Raw genomic sequence first — 23,367 nt, forward strand, 5'->3', positions numbered from 1 at the left:
CCTTCCCTCAGCCCCGTCTTGATCGTTTCCGAGGGTCCTCACATTTCTGGAAGCTCATTTTCACATTTCAAGCATAACTGTTTGTGTCATCTGGGGGTCTGTTCCTGTTGAGTTTTTTTTGTTTTTTTTTTTCTTGATTCTGATCCAAATTTCTTCTTTGCATAGGCAGTCTGTTTTTATTTTGTGGCCAGGGTAATTTAAATGCACAGTTCCCTTTGCTTTCCCGGACACTGCAGTCCCTCCATTGTTTGCCAGCTTGTGGTCTCTCTTATGTGCTTGTACGTTGTTGTTTCTTGAGTTTTTCTATAATCAGAATAGCCTAATCTAATCTTCTCAGCTCTCAACAACAGAAACTGTGACATCAGAGCTTAGGCGATGGCCATGCTATGCCATGCAGAGCTGGAAGATGTATGATTGGTGGATTATAATTTTTATGTTGTTGTGATTAAGTTACCTGACAGAAACGGTTTAGAGAAAGATTTATTCTGGCTCACGGTTTCAGAAGAGTTCAGTCCTTCATGGCAGGGAAGGCAGAGTAGGGTCCGAAGCAGTGCCGGCTTGTACTGGAGGCTCCTCTTATCACAGTAGATCCTGAGGCAGAGAGAGCAAGGACCAGGTATAAATAAATGCCAAACACCCACCCTAAGTGTCCTGTTTCCACCAGCTGGGTCCCACTTCCCAAAGGTTCCAAACTCTCCAAATAATGCCACCAGCTGCAGAACAAATACTCGAAACCTAAGCTGTGAGAGACACTTAAGAGTCAAACCATAGCAGTCCATCCTGGTGACCAAAGGTTCGTGGCCATCGTCTAAGACAAAGACACGTTTATTCCAACTTCAAGAAGCAGTACAGTCTCAAAAAGTCTCCACTGATACTCAGAACAGCCTGCAATCCCCTGTAAAGTAAGAATGCGCTCAAGAGTAGACAAAAGCAGGACCAGCAGCCAGCAGGGAAAACAACGAGCCTTCTACTCCATGTCTAGAATCTGGGCACATTGCTCAGTGACACACACCAGTGTTTCTTAACAATCTCAGTGCAAGTCTCCTTGACCCCATAATTTACATTCTGCACACCAAAAAAAAAAAAAAAAAAAAAAAAAGTAGCACCAGGTAGATAAGACCAAAGTCTGCGGGGACCCTTCAATTATGGCTGCCTCCGCTTCTGAGTACCTGAATAGCTAAATCAGAACCTAGAAAACCGTCTCTTTAGGTGGCCCCTTTCCACCAGAGCACCTTGGTGACTCTACAAAATAGTCTCCTTTTGAAGGAAAGTATTTTAAGTGAATAATTGGTTAGCCTTCTGTTTCATGCCCTAGAGACCTTAGGATGGGGCCCGAGTCTCAGCTCACCTGCTCTGTTGCCCGGGTGCCAAGACTTTGAGATGAGTAGCCTGCCCTGACCCCACTTCTCTCGTCCACACCTTTAAACGTCTTCACCTCCCTTTCGGGGCCAAATCCCACATCTTGAAAATTCTCTGCATTTTACTCCCTAGTCTCACTGTAAACAAGCGAAAAGTAGCCAGCCAGAACCATAGGTTGCAAGGCTGAGTGTTGGGTTGATTTGCATTTTCTCCATTACCTTTGAAGTCTGCCTCACTCAAAATTTCAGGTCATGGGTAGAGGTAAATAAATTCTTAGTCAAATTCAAGTGGCTTCCAGGGTGCAGTGGAATCCTTGTTCCTCCCTGAGACCACTGTTCATATTGTGCTCTGATCCTCCAAGTTCTCACCAGAACAGTGGATTAAGAGCCTCGGAGTCCACATGGGTAAACTGTTGCAAATTCCTCATGGATAAGCTGTTGCAAATTCCTCTCAAAAGACAGTTTCAAAGGCTTGTAAACCACCTAGTAAGATTAGCTATCTGAATGTTGCCACTTTGCTGGGACCAGCTCTCTGATTCTCACTTTTGCAATGTTCAGAGAAGTGACTTGAAGAAAGGAGGGCTCTTTGGCTCATGATCTTTCAAAGGGCTTCAGTCTATCCAGTAGTAGCATCATGTAGTAGAGGCACCTCACGTCCCTGAGGCAGGTCAGGAAAGAGAGAGGACAAAGTCTTTGTGTAACCTTCAAAGCCCACCCCTACCCAACTGCTTCCACCAGGCAGATCCCATCCTGAAAGGTTCGGCTGTCAAAGTCAACACTGCCCGTGGAGAACAAGTATTCAAAACCTGTGGGATGTTTCAGATTCAGATTCAAACAAGTGGGCAGAACAGCTCTTAGAGAGTGACAGCTACACTATTAGGGATGGGAGACAGCTGTGGGGAGCTGTTGGTCCCTCTCAGCGCTGGTTCATTGTCATCTCTTCGGTCAGTCTGTTGTGAGGCTTAATAGAGATACAGTCTGTGGCTCTGCGAGTTGATGATGAAAGTCACTGGGCCACGCTTGATCCAGTGGCATGATTCCTTGTCATATTATCTAATGACCTCTCTCTGCTCCATGGCAGCAAAGTGTCTGTCTTACATGTGCACACAACGGGAGGAAAAAAAGGATTGTTCCTGTTACAGTTATTATGAGTAACATCCCTGTCACCACCCAGCCACTGACCTTAGGGGATATGATTTTCCAGGGTCCTTCACTCTGTTGATCAAGGTTAGTTACGCCATGTTGACGGAAATGGCGTGAACGCAACAGAAAATGAAGTCTCTCTTGCACTCAAGAATAGGGCTGTCTTGGTAACTCTTCACCGTCAGGGATTTGACTCTGTCGAACAGTCTTCCTGCCCTGTGGTCCTCAGCTGAATGACCCATTATCACCTTCCCTACCAGTCTGCATTCCTGGGAAAAGGAGCAGCTTGGGGCTCACTAACCCAGGAAGGACTCATTCCAGATGGTTATCACCTTCACATCCTTTGATCAGAACTTAGCCACCCTGCAGCCAAGGATGCAGCCAAGGATGCTGGGAAACATGGCCTTTGACTGGGGGCAGCCACTAGCTCAGCTGTGCGTTTTCTGAATTCCGTGTCGAGATGCTAGCAGCCTCTGCCTCTGATCCTGAGCCCAGGCATCTGGTCTCTGTTCAGGGGTCACTAAAGAAGGAGTATGGTGCCCTCAAGTGTCCCGTGGCACATAGAGGAGTTGAAATTTCTGCCTGCTTGATGCATTCCTTAAGGTTTTGAATAGACATGGAGTTGTCAGTCCACTGGATAATGAGTGTGATCCTTTGGGAATGAGGCCTGGTCTGCAAGCACTTGTCAGTTTTAGACTTAGTTATCCTGGCTGTGGTCGGCAGGACACTGCATAGCTGGGCTAGTAATGCCGGGATTTCAGCACAGATTCTCCCAGCTCCGAACAGACAAGCAAAGTCGTGAGACACGCCCCAGCCTTGTCTTTTCCTTTCTGCAGTCCCTGCTGACTGGAATGGGATGTGTCTGTGGTATGTGTGTAGCTCTTGTGTTGTGGAGTTGTGCAATCATTCTAGAGTGAGGTGGCTTTTGGCACTTTTGAATCACTGTGACCACGTCCCTGGGGAGCAGCAATTTAAGGATGGAAGGACGGATTTGAGAAGGGCTTAGGATCGTCGTGGTAAAGATAAGGGCACAAGCCTTCTGGTTACACCATGGCCAAGGGCTGGAAGGAGAGAGTCTTCATTCTAGTTTGCTTGTTGTTGCTGTGATTAAAACACCATCCAGAAGCAGCCTGGTGGGGAAGAGTTCATTCTTTATCACACTTCTGCGACACAGTTCATCAGCCAGGCAGGATGCTGAAAGCAGGCACTGACAGAGACCACGGAGGAACACTGCTTACTGGCTTGCTCTTTATGGCTTGCTCAGCTTGCTTTCTTATAGCATCTAGTCACATGCCCAGGGGTGACATAACCCACGAAGGACTGGGCCTTCTCCCAGCAGTCATTAATAAAGAAAATGCCCCCACAGGCATGGCCACAGGGCAGTCTAGTCCGGTGGAACCAGTTCAGATTCCCTCTTCCCAGGTGACTCGAGTGCATATCAAGTGGACAAAGAAACTAACCCACGTGGAGAGGAGAAAGGAAGGGGTGGGGAAGGGGAGGGGAAATGCAAGGGTGGAGGAAGGGGAAGACAGTGGGTGGGGGAGGGGAGGAGGTACCAGGTGTCTCCTCAGTCCGAACTTTTCATTCAGCCTGGGACCCCAGACCACAGTGTGGTACCGCTCATATTCAGGGTGGGTTTCCCTGCTCAGCTAAGCTTCCCTGGCCATGCCCTCACAGACAGCCCAAAGCTGCGTCTCCTAGATGATTTTAAGTGGGTTTGACAGAGCTCTCCGTATTTACACCGAAATCTTCCTTTGCTGTGTGTCTTTTGTGTCCACTGCAGTTCTTCACATGGTGAAACATTTTGAACTTTTTCTTTCAAAGATTTTATTATTATTATTATTATTATTATTATTATTATTATTATTATTATTAAAGAAAGTCTCACCATGTAGCTCAGGTTGGCCATCTTTCTCTACCTCAGTAGTACTGGCATTAACAGACCTGTGCCATTATGTTTGGTGGGATGGTTTGTATATGTTCTGCCCTGGGAGTAGCACTTTTAGAAGGTGTGTCCCTGTTGGAGTAGGTGTGTCACTGTGGGCGTGGGCTTTAATGCACTTCCTAGCTGCCTGGAAGTCAGTCTTCCACTAGCAGCCTTCAGATGAAGATGTAGAGCTCTCAGCTCATCATGTCTGCCTGGATGCTGCCATGTCCCGCCTTGATGATAATGGAGGTCATGGAGGAGACAAGATCACCAGCACCAGAGAGTAGCCAGAGTTGTCATGGGATGGAGACAACTTTATTATTTCACACAACAGATGGTGCTCAATGTGGGGCACAAATCCATGACCCTGAGATTACCTACCAGGACAGAAGAGGTGTCAGGTGACACAGGGTTGTGGGTGACATCTCTTGACTCAGCAGCATGAGGAGCAAAGAGCTTGTTGGGTCTACTAAGATATTACCCTTTCTCCTCATGAACAATGTTGAACTTAAGTCCAGGGGAGAGTCTGTGGGAGCTCAGAGTCTGCTATAGGCAAGCAGGATCTTCTTCCTGTGCCCCAAGCTCTCTCACCCTTCTTGAGGCACCTTTCTCTTCCTCTGTATAGAACATCCTTCTCTGGAAACAAAAGCTGATCTCTCACCCATAATTTGTTCAAGCTCCTTCCTCAGTGGAGCTGTTTGGCTTGCATGTCCTCTCAGCCATCTGTGCCATTCCCTGGGGTCCCTGGCCTTTGGGCCCCTTTGTGTGATTCGTTTTCTTGTTGACTTCTCTGTGCTGTTTTTTAACAGGCAACCATCGGGATTGACTTCTTGTCAAAAACCATGTACTTGGAAGACCGTACGGTGAGTTTCTACTCTTGGAACCGGAGGACAAGGGGGGCATTGTTGGGTTGTCCCCTAGAGCCCTCACTTGGGCAATCTCTGGAGTCTCTACTGAGACTGGAATGGAGCTTGTTGTGCCAGCATCATGGGGTCTGGGCCTCCGATACCCTCTACCCTCCTCTACTGACGCCTCTGTTCGGCTCTGTAGGTTCGACTGCAGCTCTGGGACACTGCTGGGCAAGAGAGGTTCCGCAGTCTGATCCCCAGCTACATCCGGGACTCCACAGTGGCTGTGGTGGTGTATGACATCACCAGTAAGTAGGGGTCTGTGTTGGAAGGAGGGGGTTCTTGGGCCCCAGTGTAACCCTGACCAGACCTGTGGGGGGGGTAGAGGGTAGTGAGTTATCTTAGACCATAGCAGAGTCATTACTGTCCTTCAAACTCCTGTGACAGATAGGACTGCATAAAGCAGAGTTGACCCTGCTCCTGGTCCTCCTGGGGTGGGAGCAATGGCAGATGTCCACAAGGTTAGCTCTCTGTGCCCTCCCTGACTCTAGCTGACATATATGTGCCGGTTCTCTCCAGGCATCCCTGTGGTCAGCCCCTCATGTATACATGTTTTTGAAGGGGCTGCACAGACTCAGTGGGAGCCAAGAGGTTGGGGCAGGCCCTATGCAGCTATCTCAGAATCATCCAGAACAAAGATTCTCAACTGGTGGGTTGACACTCTTTTAGGGTCAAATGACTCACAGGAATGGGCATATCAGATATTTACATTACAATTCATAATGGTAACAAAGTTATAGTTATAAATCTGTTGCCGTAGCAACACAATAAATGTATGGTTGGAAGTCGCCACAAGATGAGCAACTGTGTTAAAGAGTCACAGCATTGGGAAGGTTGAGAACCTCTGATCTAGAGAAACATACCTGGGAAGCCCAGGTTTTAAAGCCCAGGCCTTAGTCAGAGGATGCTGTGAGGACCGTGGCACCACATGGGTTTGCCTCCTTCCTGAGCACATGCTCCTTACACCCTGTGGTGAGGTGGGAGCTTCGTCCTACAGGACTCTTGTCACGGCCGGGGAGAGACACCTCCCCTCCTCCAGGGACTGAGCCTCCATGTCTCTGATGCAGATGATACTGAACACAGATGACGTGCTTCTGGATTTATGTTCTAGGGGAAGCTTTATCTGCCCATCCTTCCCTGCAGAGCTGCAGGTTCTCTTCCCCAGCCAGCCTGGCCTTTCTCAGGCTCCTTTGAGCATCACTTTGGTGGGACACCATTTCCTAGGGGACACTGTGTCCACCCTTCACTGATCTGCAGCTCAGCAAGGCCCGTGGCCTTCCGTTCCTCCCTCTGCTGTGAGTCTCAAGTCAGCTCTCACTTTGTGTGGCCTCTAGAGTCACTGTTCTGTGTAAAAGTTGTGACAGCCTAGCTTTCTAGGTACGGAGACTCCTCTCCCTAGGGATGCTGAGCAGGGCTGGAGGCTCTCCACAGGCACAGGGCTTGCCTCCTGACTCCTCCAGGGGCCCTCATTCCCTTTCTGTCCCTACTTTCTGCCTCCAGATCTCAACTCCTTCCAGCAGACTTCTAAATGGATCGATGACGTCAGGACAGAGAGGGGCAGTGACGTGATCATCATGCTTGTAGGCAACAAGACAGATCTGGCTGACAAGAGGTAGGCAAGCACCAGAGCATGGGAGTCCTGTGACTAGAAGGCCCATGCTTCTTCGCCCCTCTGGGGCTGTTCCTGCCCAGGAGCTCTGAGGTGACAGGAACAGCAAGACTGGTCTCCACACACAGGGACACCGACACGCATTAGCCCCCACACACTGCAAGCTTCTTATTCCTGAAAGCTTTGTTTTCCTCAGCTCAGCAAAGGCAGGGTGGGGGCCTGTTTGCACAGGTGTTCCCGTCATGGTTCCAGAGTAGCCTGACACAGCTTCTGTCCCTGTGAAGTCCTGGCATTGACATATGAGGTGTGAAACCCAGGTCCTCAGATAATGTGTCTGAAGAGTGTCAGCAGGGCAAAGACCTTGCCCCCAGTTCGTGCCTCCTGGTTTATGGCTGTGTCTGGGCATGGTGTTTGCATAGGAAAGGGGGGGGCTGAGGAATGACTCCAAGAAAGGCTGCATGTGTCCAGGAGATCTTGTCCTAACCACTACTGAGAAAGCCATCCAAGTACTTTCTGTGAGGCCCTGGGTTCAGTACCCAGCACTTATAAAACCCGGCTTGGTGGCATATACCTACCGTCCCTGTTTTAGGGAGGCACACACAGAAAGATCCGAAGTTCAGTGTCATTCTTTGTGACATCACAAATCCAAGGCCAGCCTGGGCTACATATGACCCTGCCTTAAAAGGTAGGGGATAGCCTAGCTCCCTAGTTTGGAGGATGTGGGAAAGTGTGAAAAACACTTGGGGTCCTCTGTGCCCAGCTGCCGCCTTCTTACTAGACAGACAATGGTAGGCATGCTGGCAAGGACCCCTAGGCGGGAAGCCTATCTTCAAGGCTGACCAATGGCTCCTTCTGCCCTGCCCACAGCTCTTTATCTCGGGCTGCCTCCTCACTTGTGCCAGGGGTTGCCTCTGTGCCACCTGATTTCCCCTCCCCCCTTCTTTTCCAGGCAGATAACCATCGAGGAAGGGGAACAGCGGGCCAAAGAACTGAGTGTCATGTTCATCGAGACCAGCGCCAAGACCGGCTACAACGTGAAGCAGGTGAGGCCACACCTGCCTTGCTCAGGTCTGGAAGTCCTCACTGGGCTCTTCCCTGCTCTGCTAGTGACTAGGATGGGGCAGCCAGCCAGTGTGTAAATCTAGAACTCTGGGCAGTGAGAGGTGGCACAGGGAGGGAGGGTAGCACTCAGCTTAGGAGTCTTGCAGACCCTGTCAGTCACTAGTCTCCACAGCCTTCATCAGGTGTGGGTCCCTGCAGCAGCGTGTGGGAATGAAGGTCCAGCATGGACTTCCGCCTGGCTGAGGAAGCGGCGGTGCTTAGCTTCACTTCAGATGCAAACGCAAGATTTTGAATCTGATCCACGTGTTGGGTTTATGTCTTGTACTTGGCAAAAACCTGGGGCCATGAAGGGGTAACTCAGAAATGGAGCAGAGAGACTCCTGTCAGGAATGGCGGGAGGGAGAGGATGTGTGGCCGGGAGTCACAGAACCAGAGTGGTTCATGGGCAGAGCTTAGCAGCTCAACCTGGGCTTCAGAAAATCCCGTGGGTATTGTGACTGCTCCCTCATCTGTAGCCTGATCCTCAGTGATGGACCCAAACAGCCACTAAATGCAGTGTTAGCTGCATCCACCCGTAATCCTGTTTAGTATGTTTGTAAGGCACATATTTGGGAAGTTTCATTGAGAAGCAGACGGTTTCCTTTATGATCCCTGTGACTGATTTCATCTGAGAATGAGACCCCGGCTTCAGCAGACTGTGAACGGAGTCATAAACAACTGGTTCAGGCAAGGTGAAGAGTCCGTATCTTGAAGCAGGAGAAGGGTGGTGGCAAGGAGAAGGGACATCACAGGCAGGGCTGATGAGACTAGACGGTGCCTGTAGCCCAGGAAGGAACCCTACGTAAGGAATGTGCCTTGATGTAGTACCTGCTGTGACCCTAGACTTCCCAGGAACGCCAGGCAAACCTGGGCACCGCTTGGCTTTTGGGAGATAGTGACAGTTCACTTCATGTTGATGGTATTGAGATTACTGTTGACAAAGGAAATAGAAGGGACAGAGTGGGGGGGCACTGTGGCAAGCTTAGGGAGACCCCACAGTGCCCAATTGGAGGGCCCTCAGCTCCATCCATCCCAGCCCTTTCCTGGTCTTCGTATCAGATGTGAGCCTAACCACCCTGACGGTGTCTCAGGTGGGAGGAAAGTGGGTGATGGGTGGGTGGACTCTGCTGCTCTTTGGGTCCCATGACATCATGGGAAATGGAAGCTGGGGACAATATCAGGCATCCATAGAGCAGGAGACATCTACAACCCAGTGGGACAAGGAGAGGCTGGTCTCTTCCCCCACCCTGGAATGATCTAGAATCTGAGCAAGAGTTTGAGCAGGAGTTAAATCTGGCCAGCTTGAGCTGCTATCACAAAGTACTACAGGCTTTGTAGCTCATAGATAACAGAAAATTATTTCTCCCTGCTCCGAAGGCTGAGGAATCCAAGATAAAGATGCTGGGAGGTTCCTGTGGACTCTGTTCCCTGTTTGTCACCTTCCAGTTGTTTTCTCACAAGAAAGGAACTCGAAGCCCCCCTCAGTTTCTCTGTAAAGGTGTTATTCCCAGTCACGGGGGCTCCTTAAGGCAATACCTCCTTACACTTCCTTGCTGGAAATTAAGTTTTTGTTTGTTTAATTGGGTTTTGTTGTTGTTGTTTGGTTGGTTGGTTTGGTTTTCAGTTTTTTGAGACAGAGTTTCTCTGCATAGCCCTGGATGTCCTGGAACTTACTCTATAGACCAGGCTGACCTTGAACTCACAGAGTGAGTATTAGAGGCATATACCACCACTACCTGGCCAGGAGTTAGGTTTTAATTAGTGAACTTGGGAGAGACCCAGACATCCAGCCCAGCCCAGAATCTTCTGAGCTCCTGGCTTCTGCCTGTACATGTTACTTTAAAGATGTTACCTCCACCAGTATCCACCTGTTAGGTACCCCCGATGTCTCCTGTTCTTGTGCACACTCTTAGGCCTGCACTCCTCCTAAGTAGACATATACGTGGACCCACACTCCACATGCTTGCTCCTCCCACACTCTTTCTTATATACACCCAGAAACATGACATTTACAATACCACACCACACACACACCTCTTCACTCATATGCTTACACACACATACACAGACACACACTTAACTTTTTATACCCACTCTACAAACAAAATCATGCACACTACACATAGCACACCACATCAACACAAATTTTCACATCTCTCATCTTGGCCATGGCCCTGGCTCCCAGGATCTGGCTACCTCAGTGTCCCCCCGGGAGAGTTATTTATCTTATATGAGGCCAGAAACTGGTTTTCTACACCTAGTCCCCATGTCAGAGTGATGGGCCCACTGAAGGGCCTGGTCCCTGTGGCCTAGATTATTTCTGTAGGAGGGCAGGTCCTCTGCAGTCACTCTGATCCCTGCTGACTGCCTGTGGGCCAGCCTGCCTCTAGGAAGCCCCAGCTTTGTTGTATGTGCAGGCATGTCACATGTGTGTAGACGTGTATTTGTGTGCAGGTGTGTGGGGGCACACATGTATTTCCACCAGTGAAAGTCACACATGTCATTCCTCAGGTGTCATTCACCTTGTACTTTGAGGCTTTGATTTTACCTGGAGTGTGCCAGTGAGCCCTTGGGAACCTGTCTCTGTCACCCCATCACCAGGATTACAAGTGTGTGACCCAGCTTTTTATGTGGATTTTAGGGGCTGAAGTTGGGTCCTCATGCTTGTGTGGCAAACACTTGATTGACAGACTGTCTCTCTAGCCCCTGTTTCCTCTTCCTATAAACATTCCGAGATGCTCCAGGACCAGCATTGGGGGGTGGGGGGGATGTCAGCAAAGGACTTAGAACAGGCCTGCACTCTGAGGGGGGATGTCAGCAAAGGACTTAGAACAGGTCTGCACTCTGAGGGGGGATGTCAGCAAAGGACTTAGAACAGGTCTGCACTCTGAGGGGGGGCGTGTCAGCAGAGGACTTAGAACAGGCCTGCACTCTGAGGGGGGATGTCAGCAAAGGACTTAGAACAGGCCTGCACTCTGAGGGGGGCGTGTCAGCAGAGGACTTAGAACAGGCCTGCACTCTGAGGGGGGCGTGTCAGCAAAGGACTTAGAACAGGCCTGCACTCTGAGGGGGGATGTCAGCAAAGGACTTAGAACAGGCCTGCACTCTGAGGGGGGCGTGTCAGCAAAGGACTTAGAACAGGCCTGCACTCTGAGGGGGAATGTCAGCAAAGGACTTAGAACAGGCCTGCACTCTGAGGGGGGATGTCAGCAGAGGACTTAGAACAGGCCTGCACTCTGAGGGGGGATGTCAGCAAAGGACTTAGAACAGGCCTGCACTCTGAGGGGGGATGTCAGCAGAGGACTTAGAACAGGCCTGCACTCTGAGGGGGGATGTCAGCAGAGGACTTAGAACAGGCCTGCACTCTGAGGGGGGATGTCAGCAAAGGACTTAGAACAGGCCTGCACTCTGAGGGGGGTGTGTCAGCAGAGGACTTAGAACAGGCCTGCACTCGGGGGGGGGGGGGTTGTCAGTAGAGGACTTAGAACAGGCCTGCACTCTGAGGGGGGCGTGTCAGCAGAGGACTTAGAACAGGCCTGCACTGGGGGGGGGGTGTCAGCAGAGGACTTAGAACAGGTCTGCACTCTGAGGGGGGCGTGTCAGCAGAGGACTTAGAACAGGCCTGCACTCTGAGGGGGGATGTCAGCAGAGGACTTAGAACAGGTCTGCACTCTGGGGGGGGGCATGTCAGCAGAGGACTTAGAACAGGCCTGCACTCTGGGGGGGGGGGATGTCAGCAAAGAACTTAGAACAGGCCTGCACTCGCGGGGGGGGGTGTCAGCAGAGGACTTAGAACAGGCCTGCACTCTAGGGGGGGGGATGTCAGCAAAGAACTTAGAACAGGCCTGCACTCTGGGGCAGTCGGTGGACAGACAAGCCATCAATCCTCAGGATCCTTACGCATGAGGAGAGCAGTGCAGGGGGAGACCAGGAGGGGGAAGGAGGGGGAACTGGGCAGGCCTCACCCTGTATCTCCTGCAGCTCTTTCGGCGTGTGGCATCGGCTCTGCCCGGCATGGAGAATGTCCAAGAGAAGAGCAAAGAAGGGAGTATCCTTTTCCTTAATCACGTGAGTGAAAAGATGGTTCCCCAGGCCCGTGAGTCACTTGGTTTGGTAAGCAAGTGAAGACCACCTGGTCTCTGGCACAGCCCTCCCTGGACACAGATAGCCAGGTCACCTCTTCCAGTAGCCAGATGGGCTCCATATTATCTGAGCTCCCAACCATCTCTAACCAAGGCTGCCTCTTCTTTCCTAGCAGTGAGGAGAGACAAGGGCTGTGCAGCTGTGGTGTGTGTGTGTGTGTGTGTGTGTGTGTGTGTGTGTGTGTGTGTGTGTGTGTGTATGTGTGTAGGGGGGAATAGTGGCTCTGTGCTGCTTTGTAGTGAACACTACGTATGTTTCCTGAGATCACAGGCAAGGAGGCTTCCATGCAATGAGCACTTGATTTCGATGTGTCAGCGCTTCCTCCATCTCCCACTGCTCTGTGGGAAAAGCTTGCCAGACACTCACTCAGTCTGACTGAAATCCCAGCTCACGCCCAGATGCTGAATCTGAGATAGATCAGTTTACTCAGGGGCACACGGTTTGTAACTCAGGTAATTCGCCTTTACACTGGGGCTTCCTTCATATCTATCCCTACTCCATCCTGGGGTGCTGTCTCAGCGGGGCCCCTGCAAGACTGAGACCAGCAGCACTGTAGGTGGGTGAGCACGTTGCCCATAAGCAGACTTTCCTTGAAGTCCATCAGATGGTCCTGCCTGAGTAAAAACCCACCTGCAGAGTCAAGAAAAGAGCAGGACCAGTGGGAAGGCAAGAGCGACCCCGTACCCACCATGAGGGACCGATAGCCTGTCTTTATCCTGCCCACTCCAAAGGCAAAGCACAGTGGTGATTCCTTCATGTTCTCCCAGAGCCCAGGGTGGGACTCCATACTGGATTAACAATCAGGGCTCCCACTTCAGTGTGACAACTAACATGGCATCCTGGTGTGCCTAGCATCTTGCTTGGCTTTAGGGAGAAGAGCACTAGGCAGATAGCAAGCAGACCACACAGAACAATCGGTCCAGCTGTGGGATGCCCCAATCTTGCAGATGCAGCCATCTGTCCCACTCCCAGGTGCTCAATGGCTGGAGCCTCCTAGGAGGCAAGACTAGAACAGCCTGGAACAGACTCTAGACAACCCAGCAGGGGCCAAGTGGAAGCAGCTGCCACCTCAACTCAGTGCTGAGCTAGCACTTCTGTTGACTGATGGTTCAAACCCAGATGTTGTGATGTGTTCCAGGGGTCATGCTTGGGATTGCATTGGTATGACATAAGGGACAAGCACAGGGAAGTGCCACTCAGTGCTGATATGTAAACGGTTTTTATGTGGCTTTACTCCCTGGACTGGTATGAGTGTGGCAGGGTGTGGGGAGCTATGTGGGCCCAGAGCTTCTGTTTTCTGCATCTAGGTCCCTAGAGAGCTTCTGCTCCTCACCTCTTCCCTGCATAGGAAAGCCTCTGCAGGGCCATTTTAGTGCTCCCCCCGGCCCCCGGGGCTTGGTCTCTTAACAGAGTTGGGCTAAGGAACCACAGAAAGATAGGGCCATAGCCCTATGCTGTGCCTACGTACACAGGGCCCTCCTTTCTGCGTGTGTCAAATACTGACAGTATCTTGGCAGTAACAAACAGGTTTCTGCCGGTGAAATGAACCAATTCAAGTCAAGTCAAAAGTATAAAGGCAGGTTTATTGAGAGGCAGCTGTCCTGTGAGTCATACCTGGAGGTCAGTGAAGTCACATGCCCAGGCTAAAGCAAGGGGTTCTATGGGTTTTAGGCACAGGGTAATGAGGTGTGAGCTGGGGTTATGCCCGTGTAAGGTAGAATAGCTGAACCCCTGCATGAGCACTCACGGTGTAGAGCCAGAAACAGGGAGAGATGATGTGTGAGCCTGGAATTTTCCTCTTGCAGGCCAGGTTGGGGGAAGAACAAATGGAGTTTCTTAGCTTGTGCAAGGTGTAAGCAGGGGTTCCCGCCAAACAACCCAACCTCTTTCTGAAGAGGGAGAGAGTCCGGAGTCAGTGGGTCCGAGTTCGGTGGAAAGTTTGTGCAGAGCATTTGGCTAGCAGTTACTTTGAGAATCCATTCCCGGAGAAAGCAGAGGATGCGAGGTGTTAAGGAGGAAAGAAATAGATTTATACCGCCGCTCTGTGAATGGGGCCAGACATGTCCGTGCGGAGTAAAGACCGACAGATAGAATAAAAGGGAGACGTGCCCTGGCAGTGTTGGCAGAGTTCTTCAGGTGACTCAATGTTTGCTCCTACTAGGCCAGATTTGCTGACATAACAACATTCTTCTCCCAGGGACACACAGGTGCCTTCCTCGTCTGCTGTGAGGAGGACCAGTGCTCTTCGGTTTTTCGTGGCCACCTGGGCCACTGCAGTGATCTGACATTGGAGGTTGAGAGCAATGATGCCACTAGCGTATTGATGAACTCTTGGAGACAGTCGGACACCCCTCTGATCTCAGCTTCTGTATCCAATAACTGCAGTTAAGGCAGTTGCTCTTGTAGTGCTGTGAGTTAGTGGGGAATATCCAGCCACTGGCTCAGCCCATCCTTGTTTATGTTCACCAGCAGCTTTTTGTTTGTACCATCCTGGAATGTTTGTTATACAAGGATCCCCCATGAGCAACCGCCATGTTTTCACCCTTTGGGTATGACAGACAGGCTTCCTTCATCTGATCATGGGCAAAGCAAATCACAGAGGAGCAATATTCCCTGTGCATTTAAAGAAAGATACAGGGGTGGAGATACCATCTTGGCATCCCTTAGATGCCCACATCTGCTTGGCCCACAATGTCATTGTGGGTCTCACCAGATCAGTTGCTGACCATGGAAGCATCAGTAATATGTTGGAGCTGACTGACTCAGTCTCACCTAGCTAGACAACCAGGCAGGGGTGTCATAGTGTCTGGTGCCTTTGCAACAGAGAAAGGACATGACCCAGGAAAAGGAAGAAGCAAATAGAGTGAATGTGGCCAAGTTTGACCATTCAGATCTGTTTTTGAGAATCCCTGTAGAATCTGAGAGTGCTGAGTCCTGCTGCTGAACAGACCAGCCATCTTGGGCTGGGGCCTTTTTGAGCTTAGATACCAATACTTCTGTCCTGGAGTTTGGCAGCTGGGGTGTGGTGTGGTGATTACCATGTATGGTATGGTCCACCAGGGCCCTAAAGATTAGGAAGATAGTCCTCTCACCCCAGGAAAAGTGGAGGAGTGTGTAGCAGCTGAGTCTGCTGATGTTGGGGTAGGGAGATAGTTGTCAGTGTATGAGCAGATAGGGGAGCACGGGAGAGATAGGGTAGGTAGCTGGCCAATGGGGGAGTCTGGGCCAGCCAATGGTGGCTGAGGAGAAATAGGCCCTCCGTACAGGAGCTCAAGAGGGCTGAGGCTTGTAGGAGAACGTGGGGTAGCTCAGAAGTGAGAGCACTGGGGAAAAGGGAAGACCAGGATAACCTGAGCTCAGCTGAGAGTTTTGAGAGTTGTTTGATAAGGCCATTGGCTCTCTCTACATTTCTCAGTGACTATGGGTGTTACGGAATGTAAAGTTTTCAGGAGACATTCAAGGCATCCTTGGCATTTCAAAACCGAGGAATGGTTGGTTATGTTCAAGGAGCCTCTGGGCTGTCACACCTGCTGCCTCCCTGGATGTGGGGAGTGTTTGGATCCACCCTGTAAAAGTGTCAACAAGGGTTAGGAGATGGTGGAGTCTTTTCTGGGCAGGCCTGAGTGTAAAGTCAGTTTGTCCCAGTTGGTGTCCTTGGAGCTGGTGTGGGGCCTGGTGTATCTGGAGAGCTCCCTGTGAGTTTGTCTTGGCACATGTTTGGCAGGAAGTATTAGGCCTGTAAAATATGGGCTCAGAGGTCAGTGGAGTCAAAAGGGGGCTCTAGAAATGGGAACAGAGCCTTGGGTCTGATGTGTAGGCTCTGGTGGATGTTGGAGATAATGGAAGGTGCCAGTTTGGGGGGAAGAATGAGGCTGTTACTTAGGCAAAGCCACCAGTCTTTTGTCTGTGTGGTCCTTTTGCTAAGGAATCTTTTTCCCCTCCAACTGCTGCTGAGGTTTGTAAGAAGATGTTAGGAAGAGGATGTGCCCTGTGAGTCTGTAGGAGCTAGAAGCCATTGAGTCAGCCCAGGCTCTGGATATGTAGAAGTCTGGTCCCTCCCTTATCCCTACACTGAATTATGGCCACCTCTGCAGGGAGTTGGAGGGCTCCAAGAGCTTGGCTATGAGGGGACAACAGGAATGATGGTGAGGAAACCCCTTTCTTTCCATAGGACAGAGGGGCTATGAGCTATAAGAACGGCATCTTTGGGTGCTGGAGAGATGGCTCTTTCAGAGGTCCTGAGTTCAATTCCCAGCAACCACATGGTGGCTCACAACCATCTGTAATGGGATCTGATGCCTTCTTCTGGTGTGTCTGAAGACAGCTACAGTGTACTGATATACATAAAACAATTTTTTTAAGAAAAGAAAAGGCATACTTTGAATCAGTGTTAGCTCATTGTCCTTTGGCAATATGGAGTGCCCTGGTTAGAGCAATTTGTTCAGCCTTTTGGGAAGAGGTTCCACTGGGAGAGCAAGAAAATGGCTCAGTGGGTGAGAGGCCCACTGGGAGCCTCCTTGGCTGCCTGGTATAGTGGTTTAGCCATATTAGCAAAATTGGGGGTCCAGTGTCTAAAAAATCTCACCAGGCCCCAAAATGAAAGAAAGTGGTCCGCCATAGTTGGGGGCTGTCTCTCAGATCCTGATCTTGGTCAGTGGTGAGGGTTTTATAACCCCAGCTAAGTTAAATGCCCAAGTTACAGTGGGAGAGCATAGTTGAGCTTTGGATGGGGAGGATGATCCCAGGGAGCCAAGGTACTTTAGAAGCAAGAAGTTGGCCATTTGAGACAAAGATAAGGAGGGGCTTCAAAATAGGAGGTCATCTACATACTGAAGAAAGGCACTAGCATTGAGGTCTAAGGAGGAAAGGTCCTGGGCCAAGGCCTGGTCAAAGAAATGTGGACTATCCTGAAAGCCCCAAGGGAGAACTGTCCATGTGAGTTGTCTCTCAGCCCTTGTATCAGGGTCCTTGCAGGTAAAGGCAAAGAGAAAATATGAGAGTGTAGGGAGAGAGTAAAGAAAACATTTAGGTCAAGGATGGTGAGGTGGGAATTGATAGGAGGAATGATTAGAGGTGTAGCCACAGGGTGGGTTGGAGTGACAGAGGTCCTGAAGTAAGTGGAGGCACAGGGAGAAGTTGCAACATGAAAGTGTTGCAAGGTGAGTAAGTAGGGATTAGAAGTCCCTGACACAGGAGGTAGATGGGCTTGAGATGGAAACAGTGGGTCTCAGAAATGGGGATCTGGGGTCTTGAAGGGGAAGTAATATGGGTCCTTAGGGAGAACCAGGCTGACGGTGGTGAGCAACTACCAGGGTGGAGATATCCCATACAGAGGTCAACAGGATCCGGCAGGGCAGAAACAGGGTAGCCTTGGGATCTGTGAGGCAATCAAGGGAAGAACATAGAGTTAAGAGAGGTTGTGGGGATCAGAAAGAGGGAGGCCCCAAAGTGGCTGAGGATATTGTGGCCAAGTGAAAGCATGACTAGAAAAGAATGTGAGGAAAAAATTGTCCTGCTAGAATGTAGGGAAGTGGCCCAGCCAGCTGGAAAGGAGGGGATCCCATCCACCCTCATAGCAGAAATCGGTGGTGGACTGAATGGGAGGTCAACAGAGAGAAGATAGCCCCATGTCCACCCGGAAGGTGAGGGACTAACCTGCTCCCTGGTGCACTACCTCGGGATCTGCAAGGATGACAGGAGTCCTTGAGTCTGGGTGCCGTCAGTCCCCTACCAGGACGAGGAGCCTGAAGGCAGGAAGAGTTTGAGGTACCTGTGCTGATGAAGCTTCATGGCATGGCACAGAGGACAAGCCCACACTGGGGCATTCTGACTTCTGTCGGCAGACAGAACATGGGTTGCTGAGGGTTAGGGCAGTTGCAGGATCAGTGGCCTTCCTGGCTGCATTTGAAACAGGCCCCTGTTAGGGTTGGCACTGACTGGACCCCAGCGGGATGAGGTCTGGTAGATCTCCCTTGTTCCCTCTGCGGTATTGCCAGTGGCCTCTGGGAAATTGCCAAGTCTTGGGCTTGGAGTGCAGCCTTTCGTTGTAGCTGAGCCTATTGGGAAGACTCAGCTGCCTCCTCTCAGGCGTTAAAGACCTCAAAAGCCATCTTTACCAATTCCTGTATGGGGGCTTGGGGACCATCCTCAGCCTTCTCCCCCCACAATATCTGAAGATGATTTGGAAATAAAATGGGTAGACAGGACCGTAGCCCCTGCTGGGGAGGTTGGGTCAAGGTGAGGGTGTTAAATCATGGTTTGTTATAATCAGCTTTATGAATGATTTTTCATTAGCTTCCTGTGTAACTTTGCAGAGCTTATCAAAGTTAACAATTTTATTTGAGACCATTTCCATTCCCTGAAGGAGACGATGGACCGTGAGGTGTCTCCTTTAGTGGTCATTGTGACCTGGCTAATAGTTCCAATTAGGTTCTGCAGTCAGCACTGCTGTGTCACCCACAGGGACCATATTGTCCACTAGGTGGCTCTGGTCTGCCTACTGTGTGACTGCAGCCTGAGCCCGTCTACATTCCTGGGAGTGAGGGTAGAGGCCTGAATGACATAAAGGTCGTGTCAAGTTGGGTTATAGGCCTGGCAAAGGAAGTAGAACTCTTTAATATAGGCAGAGGGGATGGCAGAGAAGGGGCCTGTCCAATTTTGAGTCTGGGAGAGGTCATGGAGGGAGAAAGGAACTTGAACAACTGCCTCGGCTCCAGCCACCTTCTAGAGAGGGCAGAGGAGAGCACACGTCACATAGAGAAAATACACAACTCAGAGTGACAGTAGAAATGTGTGGTGGACAGGAGGTATACCTCACGGTTGAATACATACTTGATGTGTCTAAGGCCCTGGGCTCTATCCTCAGTCCCAAGTAAGTAAATAAACCAGGGGCTGGAGAGATGGCTCAGTGGTTAAGAGCATTGACTACTCTTCAGGATGTCCCAGGTTCAAATCCCAGCAACCATATGGTGGCTCACAGCCATCTATAATGAGATCTGATGCCCTCTTCTGGTGTGTCTGAAGACAGCTTGTGTGTGTGTGTGTGTGTGTGTGTGTGTGTGTGTGTGTGTGTGTGTGTCACATACACAGTTGAAAGCCCTGGCTTAAAATAAGGCCACTTACAGGCAGAGATAGGGAGGGAGGGGACCTGGATAGGACAGAGTTGTGTGCAGTACTTCTAGAAGCAAGAAAAGTATGGAATCTGCTGAAGAAGGAGACAGACTTGATTGCTGGAACCTCCGTGGATCAAACCAGAGGTGATTCAAGGGAAGCCTGAATGCTAGTAGTATCTTGGATGTTGTGCCTCTGCTGCAACTGATGGTATGGGTGTCATGTCACTGAGCTGGCTTAAGGATGTCACTCTGCTGAGCAAGAGGTAAGGTGGCTCAGAGGGGCACCTGGAAAAGATGAGAAGACCTCAGAGAGGTCCTCAGGGCCAGCAGTGCAAGCCAGGATCTGGAGTGTACTGGGATCAGTGGGGACTACAGAACCACAGCAGAGAATAGCATCAGGACCGTCTGGGAAGTGTTTGTAGAGATGTAGGGAGCAGAGAAAAGGGACCATGGGATGGGAGAAGACAAAGCTGAGCTGAGAGGGCGCGGTAAGGAAAGCAAGTTTACTTATGTATACTCTACAGTGACATCAGACATGTGGAAGTGCATACATACATACATACATACATACATACATACATACATACATACATACCAGCAAAGCTGTATGTTTTTCTATGAGCACACACAAGATAGGTAGGAAGAAAATCATACTAAAAATGCATACCGTGCCGAGTGATTGATAGAAAGGGCAAAATACTGGCTATGAGCTTAACAGCCAAGGCAAAGAGGCAGTGAAATTCAGGGTATGGTGTGCCAAAAGAACCTCATATGTCACCCCCAAACAGGGGACACAGAGACATCATTGAATGCTAGCAGCAAGCTCCACCCCACTCACCCCACTCACCCCTGTTTTGTGCAACAGCGCAGCTCCACCAGAGCCCAGCCAGGGATCTGGGTGCGGCTGTAGAGCACCCAAGGGCTTGGTGCTCAGCGGTGGCCAGAAGATCTGGCTGGAGACAAAGCTAAAGTCTCAGGAAGTAAGTTAGTCTGGGGGGGGGGGGCACAGGCTGCCCCATACTTTGAACCTACTCCTCTGGTGTACCTGGCAAGTGTGATTCAGCCCCCGGTCCCCAGAACGCCAGAAGAAAGAAGCTGTTGAGTCCCCACAGATGCAGCTAGCTTCTCATTGTAGCAGCCTTGAGAAGTAAGGACCACTCCTGCTCACCATGACAACCCCACATCCTCCTGTATTTTATGAGACGGACACTCATTTCTGAGCCTGCCCTAGGGGACTCTTCCCTCCCAGGGCACTTTGGGCTAGGGCCAGCCGTTAACCAGGTTGAGACTATTGCTAGATGCTGGAGTTGGAGCACAGTTCATCAGCCCTTGGGGAACGCTCCTAAGCTGGACTCTTCCTGGCCTCTGGGTGGTGTTGATAGTGGGATCCCAGGCCATTTCACTCTTGGTTGACAGTTTGTGGGGGCGGGGTGTAGACAGGTAGAAATAGAGAAGAGGGTGAGAAGGAGTTGCTCCCTACTCCAGCTGAGCTCAGAGCTGAGGCTGTGGGTTTGCAGAGGGTCAGAATGGCATGTCCATCATGTCTTCCTTAGCCTGCCTCCTACAGTGATCGACATCAAGCTGGACAAGCCTCAGGAGCCCCCGGCCAGCGAGGGCGGCTGCTCCTGCTAAGGCACAGCCTCACTCGGCTTCCTCAACACCACTCACTTGTTTTGCCTCCTATTGGTTAGCTTCCTAACGGGGTGGGAACTGAGTTTATCAAGACGGGAGGATCTTTCTTTTCTCTCTCTCTCTCTCTAGGAGTAGGGTGGGACATGGGGAGGGAGGCTGGGCATCAGGGACCACGTCACTCTTAACAGCTGTTACCTAAACAACTATTTTTTGGTTTGGTTGTAATATATTGTACTTTATTAAGATTGCCAAAAACTGTTAAAATTTTAAAAAAAAATTTAAATCATGTGTATACAACTTTTTGCCAGATAAGAAAAGTAGTCATTTTTATTTGAAAGAAGTACTTTTTTGTTTGTTTGCTTTTGTATATTTGTAAACTTACAGAGAACCTCTCCACCCGCCCCTTCCTTCCTGTTCTCTTGGAACTGTGTCTCACCTCTAGTTTCCTCCTATCCCCAGCCCAGAAAATTAAAGCAATTAACTGAACAGTAGTAATTACGTTCTAGTTCTGGGTCACATGGCCCAAACCAACCAAGCCCAGGACCCCACAGGCAAATCAAACTTTAATCTAACAAAATAGCCTCAGAGGGGCATTGTTGAATCCTTCCTTGGCAGAGTGGGACATGTTAGCAGGCCCCAGAGTGAAAATGAAGGTCCGTGGACTATAGCCTCAGCAGCAAGTCCCTCGGCTGCTTCTGCCTTTTCTCCTTCCCTGAAAACATCATGGAGTCAGAGGGCACAGACAACAGTTGTTCTCTGGGCTGACCCAGTGACGAGCAGAACAAGAGGTTACTAGAAGGATGGGTTTTCTCGGCCCTTGAGGGCTGTGGCAGTGTGTGGGTCTCAAAAGTTGTAATCTACTGGCCCAACCGTTGACACACGTGGTTAGGCTGACTCAGCAACTCACTATGTGATGCTGGGTGGCTCGGGATGCTGAGGCCTAGGGCCTCACTGCAGCTACAATTGAGGAAGAGAGGGGTGTCGGCCAAGACTCTGAATACTCCATGTCTTCAGACCCTTGGTTACTGATCTTGCTGAATGTTGTTCTGCCAACGTTGATTCCTCGGTGTGTTCTCACCCCTACATGGTACATTTGGAATCTCTGTATGAATACCTTTGGGAGTGTTGCGACTGTACTGCAAACATCTTGGAGTCAATGTGGGGTTTCCAGAAGGCTGCCCAGGAACTGTACCGTCCCTCCCCGCCCCAGCAGGCTATCCCTGCTATTCCCACTCATTCCCCAGACTGTTTCTGTCCTGAAGACCTTCAGAGTCTCTGACAGAGTGCTCTTCTCAAAGTAAAACAGCTCACGTTCTGAATGCTCCTGAACTCACTGCCCCGTCTGCCTTTGGGCAGGCCTGGGGCAGTTTCTCTCTCTAATCGGAACATCCCAGCCCCAATAGCATTGGCTCTTCTTCCAGACTGCTGGTGGGCACAGTAAATTGCCTCTGTAGGGCAGAACTCCAACAAGGAAGTTGGGGTGGATTATGGAATCTCTCAAAAATGAGTTAAAAATGGCAGCCTATATGGCATGGCTGATTTTGTGAGTGTCATGGTCCTCCGTAGTGGGACACAGTGTCAGAGCCGGTTCTGGTGAAGAAGAGAGGAAGCAGGACCCCCCCCCCCCCCGTACCTCTTCCAGAAGGCAAGGACAAACATAATTGTCACACATTTAGTTTTTATATGTGTGTACATAACTATACATAGAGATAGACTTGTGTATACACCCTCCACACATGCTCACAAACACATGTGCTCAATGTATATCCTTGTCTCTCCTGCTCACAACTTGGAACTTGCATTGTGATTCCGGTTTTTTGGAAGTTCAAGAGTATGCAGTGTATTGAAATAAGACATAATTCAATATTGTCAAATAACTTGTGGTTGTCTTGCCTTCAATAAAATAGTGCATAGATGTGTTAAACTACAAGCAAAAATAGTCCACAGAACTACCTTTGCCACTGCTTTTTATGTACCTGTGTGCACAGGTGTGCATGCCGTCGTGGGCCAGTGTCCCCCCCAGTGTGGACACCCCACCTATGTGGTGCTTGTGGGAAGAAAGCATACTTACCTCGTGGTGACAGCAGCCTGGTTGGCACTGAGGGGCTTTGCTGGTGGCCTCTGGCAGAGTCCCACTGACAGCACTCTCTGCCAGTTCTCACTGAATGAATGTGGATTTTAACCTTGACACTGAATAACCTTTCTTGTATTCCTGTAACGAGTTAGAAACTCCTTTCTCTTCTCTTGTACACACAATCTAAGGCACCATGGCCTGCTATTAGAAACAGCAGGTGCCATGGTAGACGCCCTTTCTGCTTGATCTGGCCTAAGGAGCCCTGCCTTCCTAGCTTATACACAAAACCCCTTCTTGAGTTTAGGCTCTCCCAGCCCTGCGGCCCCTGAGAATGAGGGTTCTGCCCCGTAGCTCTCCCAC

The 23,367-nt window shown here is 50.3% G+C and overlaps 1 protein-coding gene across 2 annotated transcripts in view; it reads left to right on the forward strand.

Moving 5' to 3' along the window:
- RAB6B (RAB6B, member RAS oncogene family) overlaps positions 1-21,021 on the forward strand; it is a 60,499-nt gene extending 39,478 nt beyond the window's left edge. Inside the window, exons 3-8 of one of the 2 annotated variants that reach the window (XM_080933981.1) lie at positions 5,238-5,291; positions 5,479-5,584; positions 6,837-6,948; positions 7,895-7,988; positions 12,028-12,094; positions 20,869-21,021. In XM_080933981.1, the coding sequence (XP_080790107.1) occupies positions 5,238-5,291; positions 5,479-5,584; positions 6,837-6,948; positions 7,895-7,988; positions 12,028-12,094; positions 20,869-20,933 (498 nt within the window). In that variant the 3' untranslated portion in view covers positions 20,934-21,021. The remainder of the gene's footprint in view (positions 1-5,237; positions 5,292-5,478; positions 5,585-6,836; positions 6,949-7,894; positions 7,989-12,027; positions 12,095-20,868) is intronic. The other variant, XM_080933982.1, reaches the window with a different exon arrangement.
- Positions 21,022-23,367: the final 2,346 nt, after the last annotated feature.

Source organism: Micromys minutus (genome assembly GCF_963924665.1).
Source record: "Micromys minutus genome assembly, chromosome: 21".
NCBI classification, from domain to species: domain Eukaryota; kingdom Metazoa; phylum Chordata; class Mammalia; order Rodentia; family Muridae; genus Micromys; species Micromys minutus.